The sequence below is a fragment of the Phodopus roborovskii genome, unplaced genomic scaffold (assembly GCF_943737965.1).
Source record: "Phodopus roborovskii unplaced genomic scaffold, PHOROB, whole genome shotgun sequence".
In the NCBI taxonomy this organism is placed as follows: domain Eukaryota; kingdom Metazoa; phylum Chordata; class Mammalia; order Rodentia; family Cricetidae; genus Phodopus; species Phodopus roborovskii.
Genome location: NW_026126470.1, coordinates 27,758,962 through 27,778,856, shown reverse-complemented (window position 1 = coordinate 27,778,856; position 19,895 = coordinate 27,758,962). Strand labels below are relative to the sequence as shown.

The 19,895-nt window shown below is 49.1% G+C and overlaps 1 protein-coding gene and 1 non-coding gene across 3 annotated transcripts; one reads left to right on the top strand and one right to left on the bottom strand.

Annotated features, from left to right (window-relative positions):
* Positions 1-727: 727 nt before the first annotated feature.
* Il10rb (interleukin 10 receptor subunit beta) lies at positions 728-18,377 on the bottom strand. 2 transcript variants are annotated; one of them, XM_051191879.1, is made up of 7 exons: positions 18,296-18,377; positions 16,975-17,098; positions 13,585-13,742; positions 10,613-10,779; positions 6,312-6,459; positions 2,764-2,924; positions 728-1,599 (listed from the first exon to the last, which is right to left on the bottom strand). In XM_051191879.1, the coding sequence occupies exons 1-7, from the start codon at positions 18,348-18,350 to the stop codon at positions 1,360-1,362; spliced, it is 1,053 nt and encodes a 350-aa protein (XP_051047836.1). In that variant the 5' UTR covers positions 18,351-18,377; the 3' UTR covers positions 728-1,359. The 2 variants fall into 2 exon arrangements, with proteins under 2 accessions (XP_051047836.1, XP_051047837.1); XM_051191880.1 differs by having other exon boundaries at positions 2,764-2,921; positions 18,296-18,376.
* LOC127227585 (small nucleolar RNA SNORA70) lies at positions 6,707-6,846 on the top strand. The gene has a single exon (XR_007835001.1). It is a non-coding gene; the product is annotated as a small nucleolar RNA SNORA70 (small nucleolar RNA).
* Positions 18,378-19,895: the final 1,518 nt, after the last annotated feature.

The following is a 19,895-nucleotide window of genomic DNA, read 5'->3' as shown; positions in this document are numbered from 1 at the left end:
TACATCCACAAATTCAAAGTTGTTTTTTTTTGAGGGAGGAACCTTTGATGGATCTGCTTTTTTGGTCATTCTGGCACAGACTGGGGACATTTGTATTGGTCTGTACTTACGGAGGTTGTCACACCTATTGGATAATAGTGTTGGTTAGGAACTGACACTGTCTATCTGGTGACTATTATATGCTGGCCCTGGGGTACATTTGCATCTTTAATCATTGTCTTTTCAACCCACACACAGGTGAGACAGAGAGGTCGCAGTCTAGTAAATGTCTTAGTGGACAAAGCCCAGGGTTTTTCTGTTTTGGTGGGGGGGGGCACCGAGATGGAGCTACTGAGTAAAAGATTAGGTGTGCACCCTCAACATTCATGCATATTTTAACAGTCACCCAAACGTGGCTCAGATCGTCAGCATCCCCAAATCCCATATGCTAAACAATGAGATCTGTGGACAATGGTGGCCGGCTTGTGGCACAGTTGGGAGGTAGAACCTAGGAGGAGTTAGGTCACTGGGAGAATGCCCCTAAAGAGGGACCTTAGGGCCCTGGCCCTCCCCATGCCCTCTCTTTTCCTGGCTACCATGAGGTGAACAGTGTCTAACATGCATCCCCCAAGCTGTAGTGTGCCAGCGTAGGCCCAAAACAAAGGGGCGAAGAGGCCAAGAACAGAAACCTCTGAAGCTATGACCCTACATTAAAACAACAACAATAACAACAAAATCTTTCTTCCCTTTAAATAGTTTATGTCACGTATTTTGTTACAACAGCGGGAAGCTAGAAAACACAAATATACAAATACGAAATATTCACAGGACACCAGTAATACACAAAACACACAGCTAGGAAAGGGTATCCGTTTGATCCTTGAGAATCCAAAACACCCATGTCTGTCGAGTGTGGGGCCAATCACTTTTCAGACATTCTTATGATTTTATAATGTTTTCACTTTTGTTCCTTATTTCTGTTTGTCTATTTTAGTGAGCACAAGGGGCTCCAATTACATTCAGTGGTCATTAAAAGAACAATAATGTCTCTCTGTCTTTTAGACAGGGACTTTAGTCCAGCTTGGCCTTGAACCCCTGCTCGTCCTGTCTCTACCTGCAAAGGGTAGTGCTTGTAGGCTGCACCGGCATTCCTGGCTAATATGGTGTTGGGGATGAAGCCAGGACTTCATGTATGTTAAACACTCTATCAGCAGAGCCTTCCCTCCGTCCCCAAACTATTAAACTCAATAAGGCGGTGAGCCTCCAAATGGAGTGTTTTGTCACTGGAGCTTTCAAAACCGGGCTCTCTGACTCTTCTGCACAAGTGGAGCGAGCATCAGCAAGTTCCAGGTTTAGGGTTTTCTCAACTGGCCCGTCTGGTCACACTTCTGAGGCAGATGTGAGATGTAAAGGGTCACCATGTGTCGGCGAGGGGGCTCTGTCCCTGGACCCCAGCTCTTGAGGTCCTGGCTCGCATGGGGTCCCCAGTGCACAGCTGTCTCTGGGATCCTGCTTGCCTTCAGCCTCCTCATGGACGATGCTCAGCTCGTCGAACACCTCAGTCTCATCAGAGACAGGGAGGGAGAAGAGCAGGGAAGCTCTGTGAGGGTGACCCAGAAACTGCGGGAGAGTCACAGGCCATTACTTAAGAACCAAAACCCCCATCCCCATTTTTCCTCCTTTCTCTGGGCTGACAAGGGTTTTATGTAAAACGTGAGGGCTGCAAAGACACAACTTTAAAACGCAACAGTTATATTGTGGTGGGGGGAAAAATCACCACATGACCTAGCAATTCCACTCACAGGTGTGCTCCCAAGGGAAATGAAATCTGAAGAGACTCACTGAACCAATAACAGTGCCCAAACGCAGAACGAAGGCAAGCATCGCCCAGGGGTGAGCACACAAACCCTGGTACCTGGGTGGAGTCTTACTCTGTTTTAATAAAAGAGGAGCTTCTGGGCCGTGAGATGGCTAGGCAGGTAAAGGCGCTTTCTACCTAAAGCCAGTGACCTGGGGTGACTTCCTGTCTCCATGGTAGGACGACAGGACTAACTAGAAGTTGTCTTCCAGCCTACTCTAGATGTAACTCAGCAGAGTGAGTGCCAGCACACCAGACGACTGGACATGTTGGTGCACATCCGTGATCCCAAACAAGAGGGTGGGAAGTTCAAAGCCATTCCCAGCTACACTCTGAGTTCAAGGTCAGCTTGAGCTGCACAAGACTCTGTCTTACAATAAAGGAAGACAGGCAGATAACTAGCGCCTGTGTGACCACATACCCCAGCAGTTACAGATACAATTAAAAAAAATATACGTGATCTGCATTTGTTTGAATCGACAGACACAGAATCCGCTCTCAGGGAAGGCTGGCTATAGTACAGAATGCAATTTCCAAAGAGCTTGCCAGTCTTACAGTCTTTAGCCAGTGTATTCCCTCTTCTCTCCAAACCTTCATCAAACACCCCCCCCCCCAGCACCTTCCATGATTCACACCCTAGAACATCAATCATGGTGACATTTCCAGACTGAAAACCCACCACACCCCTCTCCCTCAACCCTTCCTTCTCCAGAACCATGACCTGTGAACCCAAGGACTTGATGCTCTGGGCAGTAGAGGCAGGCACAATGCAGGTCGGGGGAGGGGGGGAGATCTGGAACAAGCCTTTGCTTTCTTGGCATGGGAAACGGGCCAGCGCACGGACATGTATGATGCTGCCACAGAACATGTTGCGCAGCATGGACAGCCTCCACCTCAGAGGTCTCCCCTCATTCCATCCCACCTACCTCCTTCAGGTGCTGTGGGAGAGACGTCCCAGAATGGAAGGTGTACTTGGCCTTCTTACAAATGAACCACAGCAAGCCAAAGCAGCCCAGCAGGAAGAGGAAGACCACGAAGACGGAGGTTACGAGGAGGATGGCCACTATCCAGGGAGGGGTCGTTTCTGCTGGGGACAGTGGTGCTGGTTAGGCTCTTAGCACAGCACAGATTGAGTCACACCCATTGCAAGCATTGTGAGCCAAAACATTCCCTCAAAACAGGCCCGTCTGGCTGGGCGATGGTGGCACACGCCTTTAATCCCAGCACTTGGGAGGCAGAAACAGGTGGATCTCTATGAGTCTGAGGCCAGCCTGGTCTACACAGTGAGTTCCAGGACAGCCAGGGATACACAGAGAAACCCTGTCTTGAAAAACCCAGAAAAAGAAAATAGAGCCGTCTGGTCACAATGGCCCAGAGTCATGGCAGTTGGCTGAAGGTTCTTGGTGTTTTCAATGTGTTTCACTTCTTTCCTGAACCTTCTTTATTTACAGTGTAGTTTCCGGCATGATTGACAGCACACAGAAGTAGCAGCAAGGGCCCTGGTTTACTTTCCTGTCTGTGGAGAGCCTAGGAGCCTGCCTGCTCTGGGGATTCTACTGACATTGCACAGAGGGCCCCAGGGAGGCACAGGCCCCGTGCTTGGTATGAGAGGGGAAAACAGCTTTGTACCCAGGAGCACACAGACCCGAGTGGCCATCACTGATGCCCTGTCCCTGGGCCTGTCCATGCTTCTTGACCAGAGCCTACACAGTGAGTGCGTGTTGTCACGCCTGACCACATGCCTCTGATTACTTGCTTTTCTAGAAAGGCCTTTGCACCTGAGACCTTGTCTGCCTCTGAACATACTTGTAGTGCTGCATCTCAGCCGCGTCTTCATCAACGACTGATAACCACATTTGTGATGCCAACAGGAAGGACGTCTCTGTAGGAGACCAGCAGGTTTTGATAAATGCCAGCTGGGAGACCCAGATAGGGAGTGGTGATGGCACTATGCTCAGTATGGCCATTTTTTTCTCTTCTGCTTGCTCTGGCTTCCTCCCTCTCCACTTTCTCCATTTGGACACATCTCTGTGTAAGCACAGCTCAGCCCCGTCCCCCATTGTGCTTAGCAGTCACTCAATAAAATCCAGTGTTTCTGCTTAAACCAATCCTGCTTGGCTTACGTGTAGTGAGATGTCCACCCTGCCAGCACCTATGCACTGACCACACCCATTGGGGGTGGGGACAGGTGTGGATGTGACCTGTGGGTCTAGGTCTGGGGTCCCAGACCCCAGCATGCTCTCTTACTTCCTGGTTGGGTTGCAGAGAGCATTGGGGGCATCCTTGGAGCAGGAACCTGCGGCGGTCATCTGTTTCAGGCCTGAGTGATTACTCCCTGAATAAACATCAATCAATCTATATTGTGCCCCAGAATCTTATTTCCCACACAATATTCTGGTGTCAGAAGTGAGATCCCACAGGTCACATCCACACCTGTCCCCATGCCCCAATGGGCGTGGTCACTGCAACAGGTGTGGGCGGGGTGGATATCATACTTATGTGGCAGTCTCCAGGAGGTCAGCTATGGTCCCAGCTTCTGTCCCTTCTCCTGCTGACATGGCCAACTGGCCTCCCTCGACCCCACCCTTGCTAACCAGTATTGCCTTCATGAACGAGGATATGTGCATCTGTTCCTGGAGGGCCTGGGAGAGCAAACTCTGCCTGGTAGGAGCTGGTCATCTGCAAGGGACTGTGCGGAGAATACCAGTCACTTAAGTCACAGAAGATCAGAGAACCGTGCCCAGTACGGCAGTCCTGGGAATCCACTGATGATAGGCGTCTGCTGGTATTTGAGCAAAATGTCCATGGATAAATGGATGGATGGATGGATGGATGGATGGGCAGACAGATGGACAGATGGTGAGAGGCTGGGAAGAAACGGTCACATCTTCTGCCTCCCCTGCTTCCTCTCTTGTCCCCTTGTGCTTGCATCCACACACACCAACCTCCTGCCCGTCCTGCCTCGCCAGACCTCACCAGAGTGGAAGAACTCTACCCCAGCCCCAGGGTCTCCTTTCACACTGCACAGCCCTTTGCTTGTTGTTTTCCTGGCAGACACAGGGCCCAGAGAGCTGGCTGGAGTGGCCCCTAGGAGGGCTCTGACAATATGAGGTCACCCCATCTACCCCAGGGCGGCAGCGTGAGTCAGTGTTTCCAGACTCTCTGGGCGGGGGGGGGGGGTGAATGTAATAACTGCTGGTTTCCTGGTATGTTAGATAAGAACACATCTGGCTGATGGTGACATTTTTGTTGTATCTCAGGAAGAGTGCAGAGATGGGAGGGTGCTTTCTAAAGCCCTGTGAACTTCAGGGCAACTCACCTAGCCACATCCCCCTGGCCGGCCCATTCCCTCCCCCCCCCCCCACACCCTGGCTGCAGATCTATTTGATACACTATTAGAAGGCCACGTTCCTTGGTTTTATGTCAAGGGTTTGGTTGCCTCAGTCTACCTTTGGAATTAGTCTGTAGGCTGTGAGTTAAAGAGAAGTAACCTGGGCTTGCACAGGGGGTGTGGTCTATTCTGTCTTTATCCTTCACTATAGAGCCGGGGGCCTCCTTTCCTAGAGCCTTAAGATACTGGCACTGAAAACCTTCCATAGTATTTAAATAAAGAAACAAAACAACAACAAAAGCCAACCTATAAAATGGGTGTTTGCCAAACAGGTTTTCTATTTCTCTTAAAAAAACAAATAATAAAAAAGTTTGGATCTTGTCAGGGGACAGAGTCTCACCCTGTGGCCTTGGTTAAGCCTGCAACTCACTACGGTCTAGCCTGGCCTCGTGCTAAGTACTGGAACTAAAGGCTTGGGCCACCATGCCAGGCTTGAAGTGGCTTTCTTTTAGAATGAACTGTGTCCCTCACCGGTGGCTCTACAGGTCCCGCCTATCATGCTCTTGGATGACTGAGAGTCTTGGCATACACGAGATGGGGTAGAATCCAGGGCCACAGATGCTAGGTAAGACCTTTATCACTGAACCACACCCCCCTGACCATTGTCCCATTAGTAAACTGTACCCTGGTTCCATATTGAGGGGCCTCAATACGCAATGGCAGTAGCTGAGATGCTGATATGCATTCCAAGTTGCCCTTCCCAGTCATTATATGCACCCAAAGCCTGAGATGGCGGGAGGAAAGTCAAGGTGTGGCGGGGCTCAGTCTCTGCTGGGTGGTTGGTTGTGTGAGGACCAACTAACCTATTTCAGAGAGCCATGAGGACTGTAGAGCGTAGTAAAGTTGGACTCATGGAGGCAGAGCTCATGCTGGGCTGGCAAGGGGGAGCCAGTGTCCTCAGAATGGGGCATCTCATTTATAGCATGAGGCAGAGCCAACAGGGTCTGGGGACCGTGTGGATGATGGGGAGGCTGACCTCTGACCCGTGGAGGCTGAGCTGACTTGCCATGGTGTCTGGGACCTATGGATAGAGTCCATGTAGCCCTGATAGGGCAGTTACAGGCCGTCCCGGTCCCTACTCACCATCATTGGTTGTCCGCTCACAGACAGGTTCACTCCATTCCCCATTTCTGTTCTGGTCAAGAAGAAACCCTTGAACTTGAATGCAGTAAGTTGTCCACGCCTCCAGATCTCTGAGGACCGCGGAGTCATACCGAGAAGTGACTTGAATCTGTAAGGGAGACGCGCATTGCAATAAGGGACACCATCTCTTTTTTTATTTCCCTTTCCCACAGGCTATAAACTGTGCTTCAGCTTATCAGAAAGAGCCACTGGCTGGAAGTCCTTGCAGCTCCCGACACACGTTGCATCCTAAGGAATGTGACAAGACCAGCTGTGAGGACAGCAAACCTTCTCATTGCCTCAATTCTGTAGCATATGTGGCATCTAAACCATCACACTCATCTTAAAAAAAAATTCTGTAGCCAATGAAGGCAACCAGGTTCCTTTCCTTTCCTCATGGGGCCCCAGGGTGCAAACCCTGCAAACAGCAGTCTCCTTGGGAGTGCATACAACCTGCAGCTTACATAGGTTGCTCTACGGGACCTTGGAGACACGTTATCCTTGCTCTCAAGCTACCCCCACTCTAGACTCCAGACAGGTATGCCAGGTGCCTTTGGGATGTGCCAGCCGCACACATTGAGGAGTCATCATGCACGCCACAGAAGAAGACATGTGTGGCTGAGACTCTCTTTAGGACCACGTTTGAGTGCCACACCTCTGAAAGGTGGAGCCTTGCCAAGCTGAATGCAGACGCATTGTAGAGAAGCAGTTCATCCTGATGGCTATGGGTTAAATGTTCCTCAGGCATGGTCCCCTGTACCCTCATGAGGGTTTCCATGGTGCCGTTCACAAACTAATACATTCAGTTAAAACAAAATGAGGGTAACCACTTTTAATGGATTGAACCGCATCATATAAAATCCCATGCATTTGTGTCTGTAAATGTGACCTTATTTGGATGTAGACTCTTTTAAAATTTAAATTTATTGCTGGGCATGGTGGTGCATGCCCTTAATCCCAATACACACACACACACACACACACACACACACACACACACATTACACTATACTAAAATAAACCTTTAAAAACAATATATTATTTTAAAGAATAGAAACCTGCGCAGATCATATGGATTGGCATTCAGGGATAAGGCCGTGTAAAGAAAAGGCCAAGACTGGAAGGTGCTCTTTGAAGCCAGAGCGTGCCAGGCGATCGCCAGCAAGGCTACAGGAGCTGGGGGAGAGTCCCACATCTTCAGGAGATGGTAGACAATCCACTTCTGTGGTTGAAGCTACTCACTTAGCTAGCTAGCAGGAGATATGTATGGGGCTTCCCACCCTGTCCCTGCCACCCCCACGGGTTCATAGCATGGCTGTGACCCTAGCTGTTTGGGTCCTCGCGTATGTGCCTCGTGGGCTCCCCCAACTCCCGGGCTCTCACTCTCTTCAGGGTTCTCCTGCGTTCTTCCCTGGTGGCTAGAGTCCTTGACTAATGCTATTTGAATTACGATATAAGAACATCACAATTAATGACATGCTTCTGAGTTTGAGGAGCCAGAACAGTTCCTCAGCAAAATAAAGGGAAATAAAAGAGCATAGCACTAAGGGAGCATAGACGCCTCTCTCTTTTCCTAATTCCGTTCTTTTCCCCGTGGGGGTGGGGCTGTTGCCAGCTTGTCGGCCCGGATAGCAGGAACTGGGTTACGTGTATGGAATACAAGAAGAGACTGAGCCCACATAAACAAAGTACACCAACAACAATAAAAGGAAACAGCGGAGGCTGGATTTAATTCTATTAGTTCAGTGCCCCTAAACCTTGTCATGTGATTCTGAAGTACAGGTGCCCATAGGTGAAGGACCCTTCTCAAATCTCCTCTGGGGCTTTCTCTTGTTGCGTCTGGGCTATTCCGTTTTCATCCCCCACCCCCCCATCAATACAATAGAACTCCCAAACGCCTTTTATCACCATTTCAGGGAACTGATCTGGCAGCATCCGAGGGAGGTTGTTATGGTTTGGGGTGGCAGGGAGGGAGCAGGTGGCCTTTCTAACATTCTCACAGCAAGTGGAGCTGGCGGATGGACATGTAACCACATGCCAGTACTGCGGGCGTATTCTAGATAAGAAGCAAATTATGAGGGGTTTGCATGTCATGCTTGGTGAGGGAGGTACTCAGCCATGGAGACTAAGGAACTAGATCCTTAATTAGAAGACATCAACGATCCCTGGAGTGTAGTGAATGGGCCTTTGGGGGTGCAGAGCCTAGCAGAGATATTACATTGGTTGAGTGATTATGAAACTAGATATTTTTGTAGACATGCACTTCCTGGAGTCTTGACTGTGAGCAAAACCATCTCTTGCAAAGGCAGATGTCCTATATGCTGTGGTTTAAATGTACGCGTCTTATGATGAAACTTAAACACCGTGTTAAAATGGAAGGCCAGGCTGTTGGGACAGCCTAGTGGGTAAAACCAAGCCTGATGACTTGAGTTCTACCTGGGACCTACATGGCGTAAGGAGAGAACCAACTTCTACAAACTGTCCTCTGACCTCTACACACATACACACACACACACACACACACACACACACACACACACACACAGACAGACACACACACACAGACACACACACACACAATTTAAATTAAATTTAAAAAATGTGTCTTAAGTTGTGGTCTTCAGGAGGTGGCTGGCGGGAGCCCTAGTGAACAGCATTAAATACCTCACAAACAGGCGCCAGGGAGCTGTCCACTCCTTCCCTTCTACCTTAGTCACCAAGGGTGCAGCCTCAGGTACTACCTTGGGAGCAAAGTGAGCTTCTCTTCACTGGACACTGGGTCTGCCCCTGTGTCTTGACCTTGGGTCCCTCTGCCTTTAGAATTGCCATTTTTAAACCACCCATTTTATTATAGCAGTGGGAACAGACTAACACAGCCTCACTCTGTGGAAGATTTTTTGGGTGGAAAATTAACTTGAGATTTGTGTTTGGCTCTTGGGGTGTGTGTGTGTGTGTGTGTTTAATTATATCATCCTAAGACTCTCAGACTCTTGGGAAGAAACTGATGACTAGTTAATGTAATTCACTTATACAGCACACATGTCAGTTTACAACCACGAATGGTATTCAGCTCAGAAGCAATGAGTTTGACCAAAAATGAACAAATGTGTCTACATAAAGAAAAGAGAGCCTCCTACTATTGCAGATAACGGGAAAGTTCTGCTTCTGTCAGCAAATCCCACAATTCTATGAACTGGACTTCCCTTCCTGTTTTGTGGGTGGAGTGGGTTATTGTGCCCATTCTTAGGCCTTAAGAAGCTGAGGCCATGGCTGTGACCAGAGCAACATGATGACAGAGGCAATATTCTCACCAGACTTTTGTGCTCCAACCTTTATCTGGGAAGAATTGTCTCTGAGCTATGAAGGACTCAGCTTGTGAAGGCCAATGATCTTCATGGCTGGGGCATGCCCATGGGCATAAAGAAATATATGCAATAAAATTTCTTTTAAAAGAATGTTTCCTAAGAGAGCAATAGGGAAAGCAGGTAGGAAGTGTTAACAATGGCACTTCTTAACATCTCTGGAGTTGGGGGGCGTCCTAGCTATGAAGTGGCTGGTTTGTGGTATGTGGGAGGCTATGGCGTGTCAGCCGACTCCAGCCCCCCTCAGCCAAATGCTGACTATGCCCTGTTTCTCCTGCAACTTCCTCTCAAGGGGAAGGAAGTCCATTGTGTGGACTTCAATCCGCGAGTCTGCCCTTTGATGCACGGAAGTCCAGAGCTTTTGGCTTTAGACTCTCTGGTCACCAGGTGCTGTCACTTTACAAGACCCTACTTGGCCAGGCATCTGTGTGTGCTTGCACAGATGTGAACACACACCAATGTGTGTGTGCATACATGTGTATACGTGTGTGTTCATGCATGTGTGTGCATGTGTGTGTGCATGCATGTGTGTACTTGTGTGTATATGTGTGTGTATACGTGTGTGTGTGTGTGTGTGTGTGTGTGTGTATGTAAGCCAGAGGTTGGCATCAGGTGTCTTCCTCTGTCACTGCTCACCTTAATTTTGAGACAGGGTGTCTCCCTGAAATTGGAGCTCACCCACAGACTAAGCAGCAGGCCAGTGAGTCCCAGGAATCTCCTGTGTCCATCTTTTGGCACTGTGGTTACACTGTGCAGTATCATGCTTGGCCTTGGGGAATACAAACCCTGGTCCTGTTTGCGCAGCCAGCACTTCACCCAGCGAGCCATCAGCCCAGCCCCTACCAAACTGAGCAGGACATGGGCGCCTACATCTGAAAGGAACACGACAGCCAAGCTTACCTTCTCATCAGTCCCATTTTTCCAGTATTGCACCCTGTAAGCCCATGAGTTGTAAATGTTCTTCATGGTCCATGTCTCAGGTTCATTCTCAATTTTGGGGGCCGAGAAACGCATATGCAGAGAGTCAGCAAGAGGTTCTATCTGCATCTCAGGAGGTCCAATGATGGCTAAGCATGAGAACACAGTAGAAGGACAATCAGAGGTTACCTTTTAACCAGTTCACTTGGGCATCAACCCCTCATATATGTGTGCAACGACCTACTGGAGGTAACTGTCACCCTTGACAGACCACTGCTACCACACTGGGTGCTGCTGCTGAGGAAGATGGATGGGATCTTTGCCTACTTGAAAAGATCTGATAACCTTTGTCTCCATTAGTCAAATGTAATCCATTTATGTTTACAGTGGTGTCTAATATATTTAGGATTGTTTCAACTATGGCATTGTTTGTAAAAATTCACATTAGCTAAGATGTGTACTCTCTCCCTGCCTAAGCCTTGTTAGCTCTGTTGGTACAGACATGTCCGGCCGCGCTTGACAAGAAGGCTATTCTAAAATTTTTAATTTCATTAGCTTCTTCTCTTTCTTTTTGTTTCTGCCTTCGACTGGCTCAATTTTTCTTTTGTTTTCTGGCTTTATTTATTTATTTATTTATTTATTTTCGAGGCAGGGTTTCTCTGTATTGTTTTGGATCCTGTCCTGGAACTCACTCTGTAGACCAGGCTGGCCTCCAACTCACAGAGATCTGCCTGCCTCTGCCTCTAGAGTGCTGGGATTATGCGTCACCAACTCCTGGCTGTTTTCTGCCCTTAAAGCTACAAATGCTATTTCTATTATCTGTAGAGATTACTTATAAATATTTGTCATCTGTAACTATATATATATATATACATATATATACATACATACATATATACATACATACATACATACATACATACATACATATCAGATTTTCTTTCAACAGGTATTCATGTAGCTTGACTCTTCTGGAACTCCATTCCTTGGGGATCCTGTATATGATGGCTCTATGGACAAGAGTGGCAGCCCTCTCTTCCTGTTGACTTTGCACTTTGAGAGCCATAGTCACGCTACATCATAAAATATCTACATGTTGGGTTACCTACCGTCACTCTTCCTGTGAGTCTGTTATACTCCCCGAGAACAAAGCTTTGTCCTTGTTTGTTGTTGCAGCTTCGATGCTAAGAACATGCCTAGCATGCAGTAGGTGTTCAGAGGCTTGGCTTATGGTGTGACAAAGACTTGACACTAGACAGAGGCTGTATTTTGCCCTCTGAATTGTAGTAGCCCCCAAGCGAAGGACCTGTGGTTTGATTTCCTTTTCTAAAGCAGCCAGATGGTGTAAGCCTCCACTTCCTCTTCAGCCCTGGGGTCAGGAGGGAGATAAAGCAATCCTCTACTGCACGCTGTGTTGGTGAGCTAGGGTGTGGTAGACTACTCCTGTCAAATGCATTCTTGATTTATGATATCTTCAGTTTATGATGGGTTCACAGGGTCATAACAGCACTGAAGAGAGTTTGGTTTTGGAGCCTGGCGACCAGTGAACTGTGTGCTGTTTTAAACAATTTACTTAACTGTATTTTGTGTGCGCTGGTGTGAACCTGTCAGATCCCCCTGGAACTGGAGTTACAGACAGCTGTGAGTTGCCCTGTGGGTGCTGGGAATCAGACCGGGGCCTCTGGCAGAGCAGCGTGTGCTCTTCACCAGAGCCATCTCTCCAGCCCTGAACTGTACTTTTAAATGTTTGAGAGTTCTGTGCACATGATAGATTTGGGAAGAGAATGGACTTCAGTCTCGCTCTGTCTGAGGGTGGATCTGACTGCAGAAGTGGCAGAGACCACTTGGAAAGACCTTTATTGACAACCCTTCTGATGATCCTACGGGGCCTTATGTGAGTTTGTTCCTGGCATTCTCGTGACCTCTGATCTGCTCTAGTCTACCAGTTGCTGTATGGTGGTTTAATTACCTAGCTTGCTTCCTCCCTCCCTCCCCCTCCCTCTCTCCCTCACCCCCCCCCCCCTTTCTTTTGAGACAGGGTTTCTCTGTGGCCTTGGAGGCTGTCCTGGAGCTACTAGCTCTTATAGACCAGGCTGTTCTGGAACTCACAGAGATCTACCTGCCTCTGCCTCCCGAGTGCTGGGACCAAAGGCGTGCACCACCAATGCCTTTAGGTTTCAATTCCCGATACTTTAAACATGTTCTTCCTCACAGCCCTCCACTTTAGCAGCAGGGGCAGGGTGTTCTTTCTGACGCTTATCAGCCTGCCTCAGCCAGTTCTCCCACGCCCGGCCTTTCTCCAGACAGGCGCAGTCGCATTCCCTACAATGGGCTTTAAACACTCTGCATCTACCTCTACCCTCTGGCCATCTGTCTCATTTTAATAACTAGTTTTTATTTGATTGTAATTTTGTGTGTGTGGTGTTTTGCCTATAGGTATGCTCTGTGTGTGTACCAGGTGCCCAAAGAGGCCACAACTGCTGTTGGATCCCACGGGCCTGGAATGTCACACTGTTCTGAGCTGACATGTAGGTGCTGGGAATTGAACCTGAGCTCTGAGGAAGAGCAGCCTGTGCTCTTAACCACTGAGTCACCTCTCCATGCCCACATTTCTTGGTTTAACTCATAATTCCTCAGTGACTTCCTTCCAGAAAACTGTCAAAGCTTTCTGTTTTCCTCTCATTAACAGAGCTGGTCCTAACTCATCCATACATGTGTGGTAGTGAAGTCATCAAATTTATATTCATTTATGTCATTGGTGACACACATATTTTTTTTTCCTGCTTCGCCCATGAATTTATTTGAGGGCACAGCTTCTGTGCTGTATTCCTAGCTTCCTGGGCACAGGCCATTCATCTGCAGGCATGCTAAGAATCCTTACTGATGGATCACCAATGTGGGCAAAAGCAAGGGAAGATGACCACATATAACAAAACGGAAAATAAATGGCTTACTGTCATCCACAGGGCAGAAGGTGACATTTACCCACTCCGAATGCTCATCTGCAAATTCCGCCCTGACTCGCACGGTGTGGTCACCATACTTAGAGAGAACTGAGAAGTCACAATGGGTAGAGGCAGTATTCTTGCAGCGGTCTTGAAAATACCAGTAACTATGCAATCAGAGAGACAAAAGCAGGGAAAATTTGGTCTCGGGGCTGATGGCTGTGTTATTCTCTGCGATACCAAAGACAAATAAAGGGCAATGAAGGCGCAAGACAACTCTTTTTCTGTTTGTTTGCTCTTGTTTCATTTTTTAAAAAGAGGGTTTTCTTCTGCTGTCCAGGCTGGCTTCTAACTTGAGATCCCCCTGATTCAGCACCCCAAATGCTGGGGTTTGAGGTGTGCACCACTGTGCCTGGAAAATTCTTAATCACTGATTTGGGTTAATGGTATGCACAAGAAAATTAATATTTTTCAAACGGTGTGTTCCCCAAGATCTCAATGCTCCCTGAGGAATCACAAGGCATTTACACACAGCCCATCCTATAGCCAAACGATCTGTGGAGAGAGCGAGGAAAACAAGTTCCCAATAAAAGCACTTATGGCTGCAAACCCCAGGTTAAGCATTCAACCCACTTGACTGAGAAAGCTTCCCTTCCTAGATTGTGTATTTTTGAAAGCACTGGGCTGTGATTTGTGAGAGGCTGGCACACACACAGATTTACTAGGAAATAGTAAGATAACTTGGGATAATGTCCCAAGAATGACTCATATTGCCATGCATCTGGAAAGGTTATAAAACAGCTCTTCCATCCTCAGAGACAGCAACCACAGTGAGAGGGTGGCAGACATGGCAAGTGGAATTCAGCCTGAGGAGGTGTAATTAGCTGACCCCCACCCAAGAAAGCATGAGCTCCCTTCCGTAAACTGGAGCCGCCTGGCTGGTTTTCACTCCACCTTCTTGCCTAGGTGTGACAGCTGAGCCCATTGGGTCACCCTCCTTGTCTGTTTTGGTTTCTTTTCCTGTTGCTATGATAACATACCCTGACCGAGTTAGTTTAAGGCAGAAAGTTTAAGGATTTCAGTCCATCACAGCAGGCAGTCAAAGCATCCGGTGCTTGGCAGGAAAGGTTAGAAGAGAGCTAGAATGTACGTGTCTGAGTGTTTGGCTCACTTCCACCCCTTTTAAAAAGGTTTATTTTTATTTATGTGTATGCACGGGTGCATACATTCTTGGAGGCCAGAAAAGGGCACTGAATGCCCTGGAGCTGGAGTGGGGTACCTGTGAGATGGATACCCCACACAGGTGCTGGGAACCGAACTCAGATCCTCTGCAAGATCAGCAAGTGCCTTAGTACACTCAGATCTGCTGACTGCAGGGTTTTCTGGGTTCACAGCAGTGTGACCGATGCCCAGAGCTTTGCAAAGAGTAGAGAGGAAATACTGCGACCACAGTGTTCTACAACCTGCCCTTCCCACTCAACGCATACCAACATTTGCCAACCAACCAGCTCTTCATGGCTGGCAAGCTTACATTCTACTATCTTGAAGTTCAGGGGTCATTTTCTTTAAGGGGTTTTCTCTTACTCGGCCATTTCTTTCGCTTAATAGGTCAGGTGGATGACACACGTATTTCAAAAGTCACTTTTGTAGTAATTCCTCTTTCTGATTTTGCATTGACGAGTACTTTTGCAGGTAACTACGTAGTAGGGTTAAATGCTGGTGGCTTCATTTAAAATAAAAAGAAACAAAAGCAGTATCCACATGCTATCTGTCACTCACCTGTAACACCCTTCCTACACTGTTTTGTGAGTGCCATCAAGGCCATCAAGAGCTAGATGACTGTGGCCCACCTCGGGCATTTCATTACAGCAACAACTCCAACTATCATAAGGAGGAGGTTAACTTTCTTTCCAAACCAAGTGGTGAAGATATGTAGATGCAATGTCAAAGCCCACCTCCCTGGGGATGATGCAGAGTGACCTTTCACCGCCAGCCACCGGACTCGGGACTATGGGTAGCAGCTACCCCAGGTGTAAAAGGGTACTCTTGCTTTTATGAAACACACACTCAAACCTGTGTGTGCAGCTTGTTGAACTTTCATTGTTGACCTGATGGAATTTAAAAGGAGCCTGCAAACACCCTCGGAGTAAGGTCTACAAGAGTGTTTCCAGGAAGGGTTGACACCCTGGATGGCTGGATGTGAACAGCGCTTTCTTATGAGCTGGGGCCTCAGACTGACTAAAGAGGAAGGAGGGAACCCAGAAGCAGCGTTCTCTTTGACTCTGTGTGACAGGCTGCCTGGTGTGCTCCCCGCAGCGATGGGCCGTACCCCGGAACCAAGGACCCCCAAAACCTTCTCTTCCTCATGCAGCTTTGTCAGATGTTGTCATAGCAACGAGAGAAGAAATTAATTCAGTAAGTCAGAGAGTCCAGGGAGGAAAAAATAGAGTAAATACTGAGAATTGGTGAATCTCAATATAGGTACTCTAGTTTTTATCACTATACTTACAACGTTAAAGTTTGTGTGAAATTATTTCAAACCAAGAAAATCATAAAAAAATCCAGCGTGTAGGAAAGGGCCACTTTATCCTTTCTCTTCCTTCTTGAACTTTGTGACCCTCCGCTGTGTGTGTGTGTGTGTGTGTGTGTGTGTGTGTGTGTGTGTGTGTAAAATGACAGCTGCATGGAAAAGATGACAGGGCTACGGAGGCCTGGAAGGGAATGCTCTGTGCGGTCAAAGGGCCTGTCTGTCTTCCCACATTTCGGTCCCATGTGCTGGCTGATAGACCTCGGGCCTCCCGCTGCTACTGGTGTGGCATCCATCATCCAGCCTATAGCCAGCGAGGACAGACTGTGGACAAGGCTGGCCTGTACCACCTTCACCGGGTACAGGGACTTGTAGACAGGCAGGACAAGGAGAGGACCCTGCAGTGGCAGAGGCCGATGCTGGAATGTTCTAGGAGGCTTGCAGTGGAGAGTGGGTGGTATGAAGCAAGCGTCTTCCTGACTGTTCTGCACACCTGGGGTTTGCAGATAGCATTCCCTTGTACACTGCTGACTGCTTACGATGCTGCTGTACAACTGGAGAGGGCATCGGCAGCATCCGTTTGCCTCTTCAGAAGCATCAATTTGAGGGCAGCCTGGGCTACACGGTGACTTCTACACTACCCTGGGTTATACACCAAGCAGAGCAAGAGCTGGAGTCAGAGGGTGGGACCTGGGGGAGGTGTAGCGAGTGCTGGCTACAATATTTCCCTTTGGAGAAAGAAAATGGCTAACAGGATAGCCCAGACTGCTACAGCCACACAGGTAGAAGCAGTTAGACTGACTTCCTCCTGAGGTCCAGCCTGGGGTCACCACCTGCTACCCTCCCTGTAAACAACCATCAGACAGACCTACCTTTCGTACTGAGCTGTGAAAGTCAGGTTCCCTTTGGGGAACGCAGGTGACTCCCATTGGAGAATGTTCTTGAAATTAACTGAATTCATCTTAACATTCTTAGGAGGTGGAATCATCCCTAAAGCTGGGGGAAAAAAAACAAAAACAAAAATAGGAGGCAGGAGAGAAGATGGCTTTGTTTTCCTCAAAAAGGAGACCAAGAAAATGACTATGGCCAATGTGTGTCTCCCAGATCCACACGGTCACAGGTTGTGTGTAGGGGGTGGGTGGGTCTTAGCTATGTTGAGGAGGCTAGGTTTTGTTTGAAGCAACAATGAGAAGACTTTTGGGGGTGAACAACAGTTGGGGACCGATGATGGTACCCGGAACTTGGGTGGTAGGAATGCATAAAGGGTCAGGTGGATTTCAGATCCGCATACACCTGATAGGGATGGGTCGCTTAAGGGCCATTTCTGGCTGAAGCCCCTGGAGCCTTGGTTGGAGCTGGGGGGTGGGGGCAGGGAACCTGGGAGTGTGAATGGGCTGCAGCAGACTGGACAGACCCCATGGAGACTTAGGAAAGGTAATTAGGGAGACATCTGCCTGAGTGCGCCCGAGGTCGCAAAGGGGGCAGTTTTAGGCTAAGGACGGAAATTATTTTAAGTTTTCACGCAGAAAATTCTAAACCGCTTATCCTGGAGCCAACAGAGAGATGTGTGGCAGTAGTTATTCAACACCAGGCTGCCTGGGACTCTCTCAAAGTCCCCTGATAAGAAAGGATCTGAAGCAGAACTAGTCTGAGAGAGATGGGGCAATCCCGAGAGCGCTGCGCCCAGAGGCACAGGCTGCTGTCTCCAGAAGCGATTCGGGGAGCTGATGGGCAGAACTCAGATTTCAGGGTGTGGACGTGTGAAAAGGAAGGGTAGCTGGCCCTGCAGAGGGGGCAGAGGAAGGTAGCGGAGGCTGGGGAGGACTCGGGGTGTGTTCCAGAGGGGTTGCAGGGAGTGCCTGGGTCTTTCACAACATCTGGCTTCTGTGAGTACTCCCGGGGGTCTGTCAGCAGCTGTCACCGCACCCCGTTTCAGTTTACGATCTAGACAGCCTGTAACCCCGCTGCAGGCTGGTGGTGGTTCACCCAGGATCCAGACAGCCCAACGCCGCGTGTGTGGCGCCCGTGATGGCGAGGGGTTCCCTGCCGGCAGCTCGGCGTCGCACACGGCCCCTTCCGGATCTCCCGCGGGGCCGAGGCTTGGGGACGCCCCGCCTCTGACTTCCCAGGTCTGGGAGCCCGCTCCCCGCTCCCCGGCCCCCGCTCCCCCAGGCCCCTGCCCGCCGAGCTCACCTGGCAGCAGCAGGAAGCCGGCCAGCCAGCCCGCCACGCTCCGCGCCGCGGCCATGGCCCCGCGCCGCAGCCCCGCAGCCCCGCAGCCCCGCAGCGGTTGGCGCTCTTCCTGGAACCTCCGCCGGGCGGCCAGGCCACTCCCCTCCGGCTCCCTCCGCCCGCCAGGGACCAGGGCTGCGAAGGTGGCCCCAAGCTAAAGGCGCTAAAACGCCAGTCCTAGGTTACAGTGCAGTCCCCCCAGCTCCCACCGCCGCCTTCACCCTGTTTCTCTGGCCCCTTGAGTTTCGCTTTTCCTAGGTGGGGATGGATGTTGAGACAATGTTTCTCTATGTAGCCCGGACTGGCTAGGGATTCGAAGCGATCCTCCTGACTCAGTTTCCCTAGTGCTGGGCAGTTCCTTTTCTTAGTATTGCTTAGTGTTCTCTGTTTTTCCCCCACCGAAGCATCACTTCACCCAAACAAAAGGTGAGTCAGAGCTCCCACACCTCAGCATAGCTTGGGAATGTTTTAGTCCCTCCCCACTGCAAGGAGATGGCACAGGGCCGGTTGGCTCACTTCTTAGAACTTGTTTCTTACTCAAGACTGCTGAGAACTCTTTAATTTCCTCTTAAATGGATCAGGTGGTGAGGTGGGAAAACCCGCAGCAGGCGGGCAGACTATGCATTGAGAAATGTCCACATTAGAACATGCCAAGTGTGTGTGTGTGTGTGTGTGTGTGTGTGTGTGTGTGTGTGTGTGTGTGTGTAGGCATCCCAGCAGGCCACTGCAGATTTAGAGAAAGATGGTATAATCTTGAAATGCCAGCAGAACCACAAATATGCTAAAGAAATGCATTTTAGTGAGAAACAATTCTATTGAGAAATGACTCAAAACACTACAGGCTTGTATGAAAAAGTATTCTTGTATTAACCTCTGACAATCTTCAAACATACAAAATTAAAAAAATAATAAGTATAATAAGTGCAAGCACTAAAAACTTTTTCCAGCAATTATGCAAAGCTTAAAAGAAAGTGTGAGCACCCTCGGGTGAGTCTGGGTGGAGGATAGCCGTATTCAGAGGCCAGAGAGACGGTTTGTGTGTAGCGTTTCTCCCCTGTGGGATTTTATTAGGTCCATTCCACGGGGGGCTTCTTTTGAATTGCTTTAGAGGAGTTACATGAGTAACCCATCGGAAGCCTTTGAACTGGGACCCATGTAGGTTTTCCCTGAATAGAAGAAAGGTGTGAGAAGCTGACTTTTGGGGCAGAGAGCAAGATGGGAGGGTCCTATGCTCCTCATCCACCCTGGGTACCTCTGGGGCACAGTGCCTCCACCTGGGTGGTCATTCCCTCTTTCTAGCATTGGTCCCAGGCCTCTAGGATGGCCCAGTCAGTTCCTTTATTTCATGATGAAGCAGCTGAAGCCCAGAGAGAGGAAGTAAAAATAAATCGGGGGTGGGGGTGGGGTGGGGCTGGTAGAGTGCTGGCCTGGCATGGAGGAAGGCCTGGCCTGGATTTAATCTCCGGTCATCACAATTGCTGGAGAGGTAGAGGCTGGAAGACCAAAATGTCATCATCCTATGTGAGAGAACTTGTCCGTGTAAAATAAACTAAAAGCCACA

Bases quoted from the DNA above. Each gene is read 5' to 3' on its own strand.
- Il10rb (XM_051191879.1), bottom strand. From the start codon at position 18,350: ATGGCCGCGGCGCGGAGCGTGGCGGGCTGGCTGGCCGGCTTCCTGCTG. The intron at 13,743-16,974 runs GTAGGTCTGTCT...CTGATTGCATAG, and splicing joins TTCACAGCTCAGTACGAAAG to TTACTGGTATTTTCAAGACC. The intron at 6,460-10,612 runs GTAAGCTTGGCT...TCTCCCTTACAG, and splicing joins AAAATGGGACTGATGAGAAG to ATTCAAGTCACTTCTCGGTA.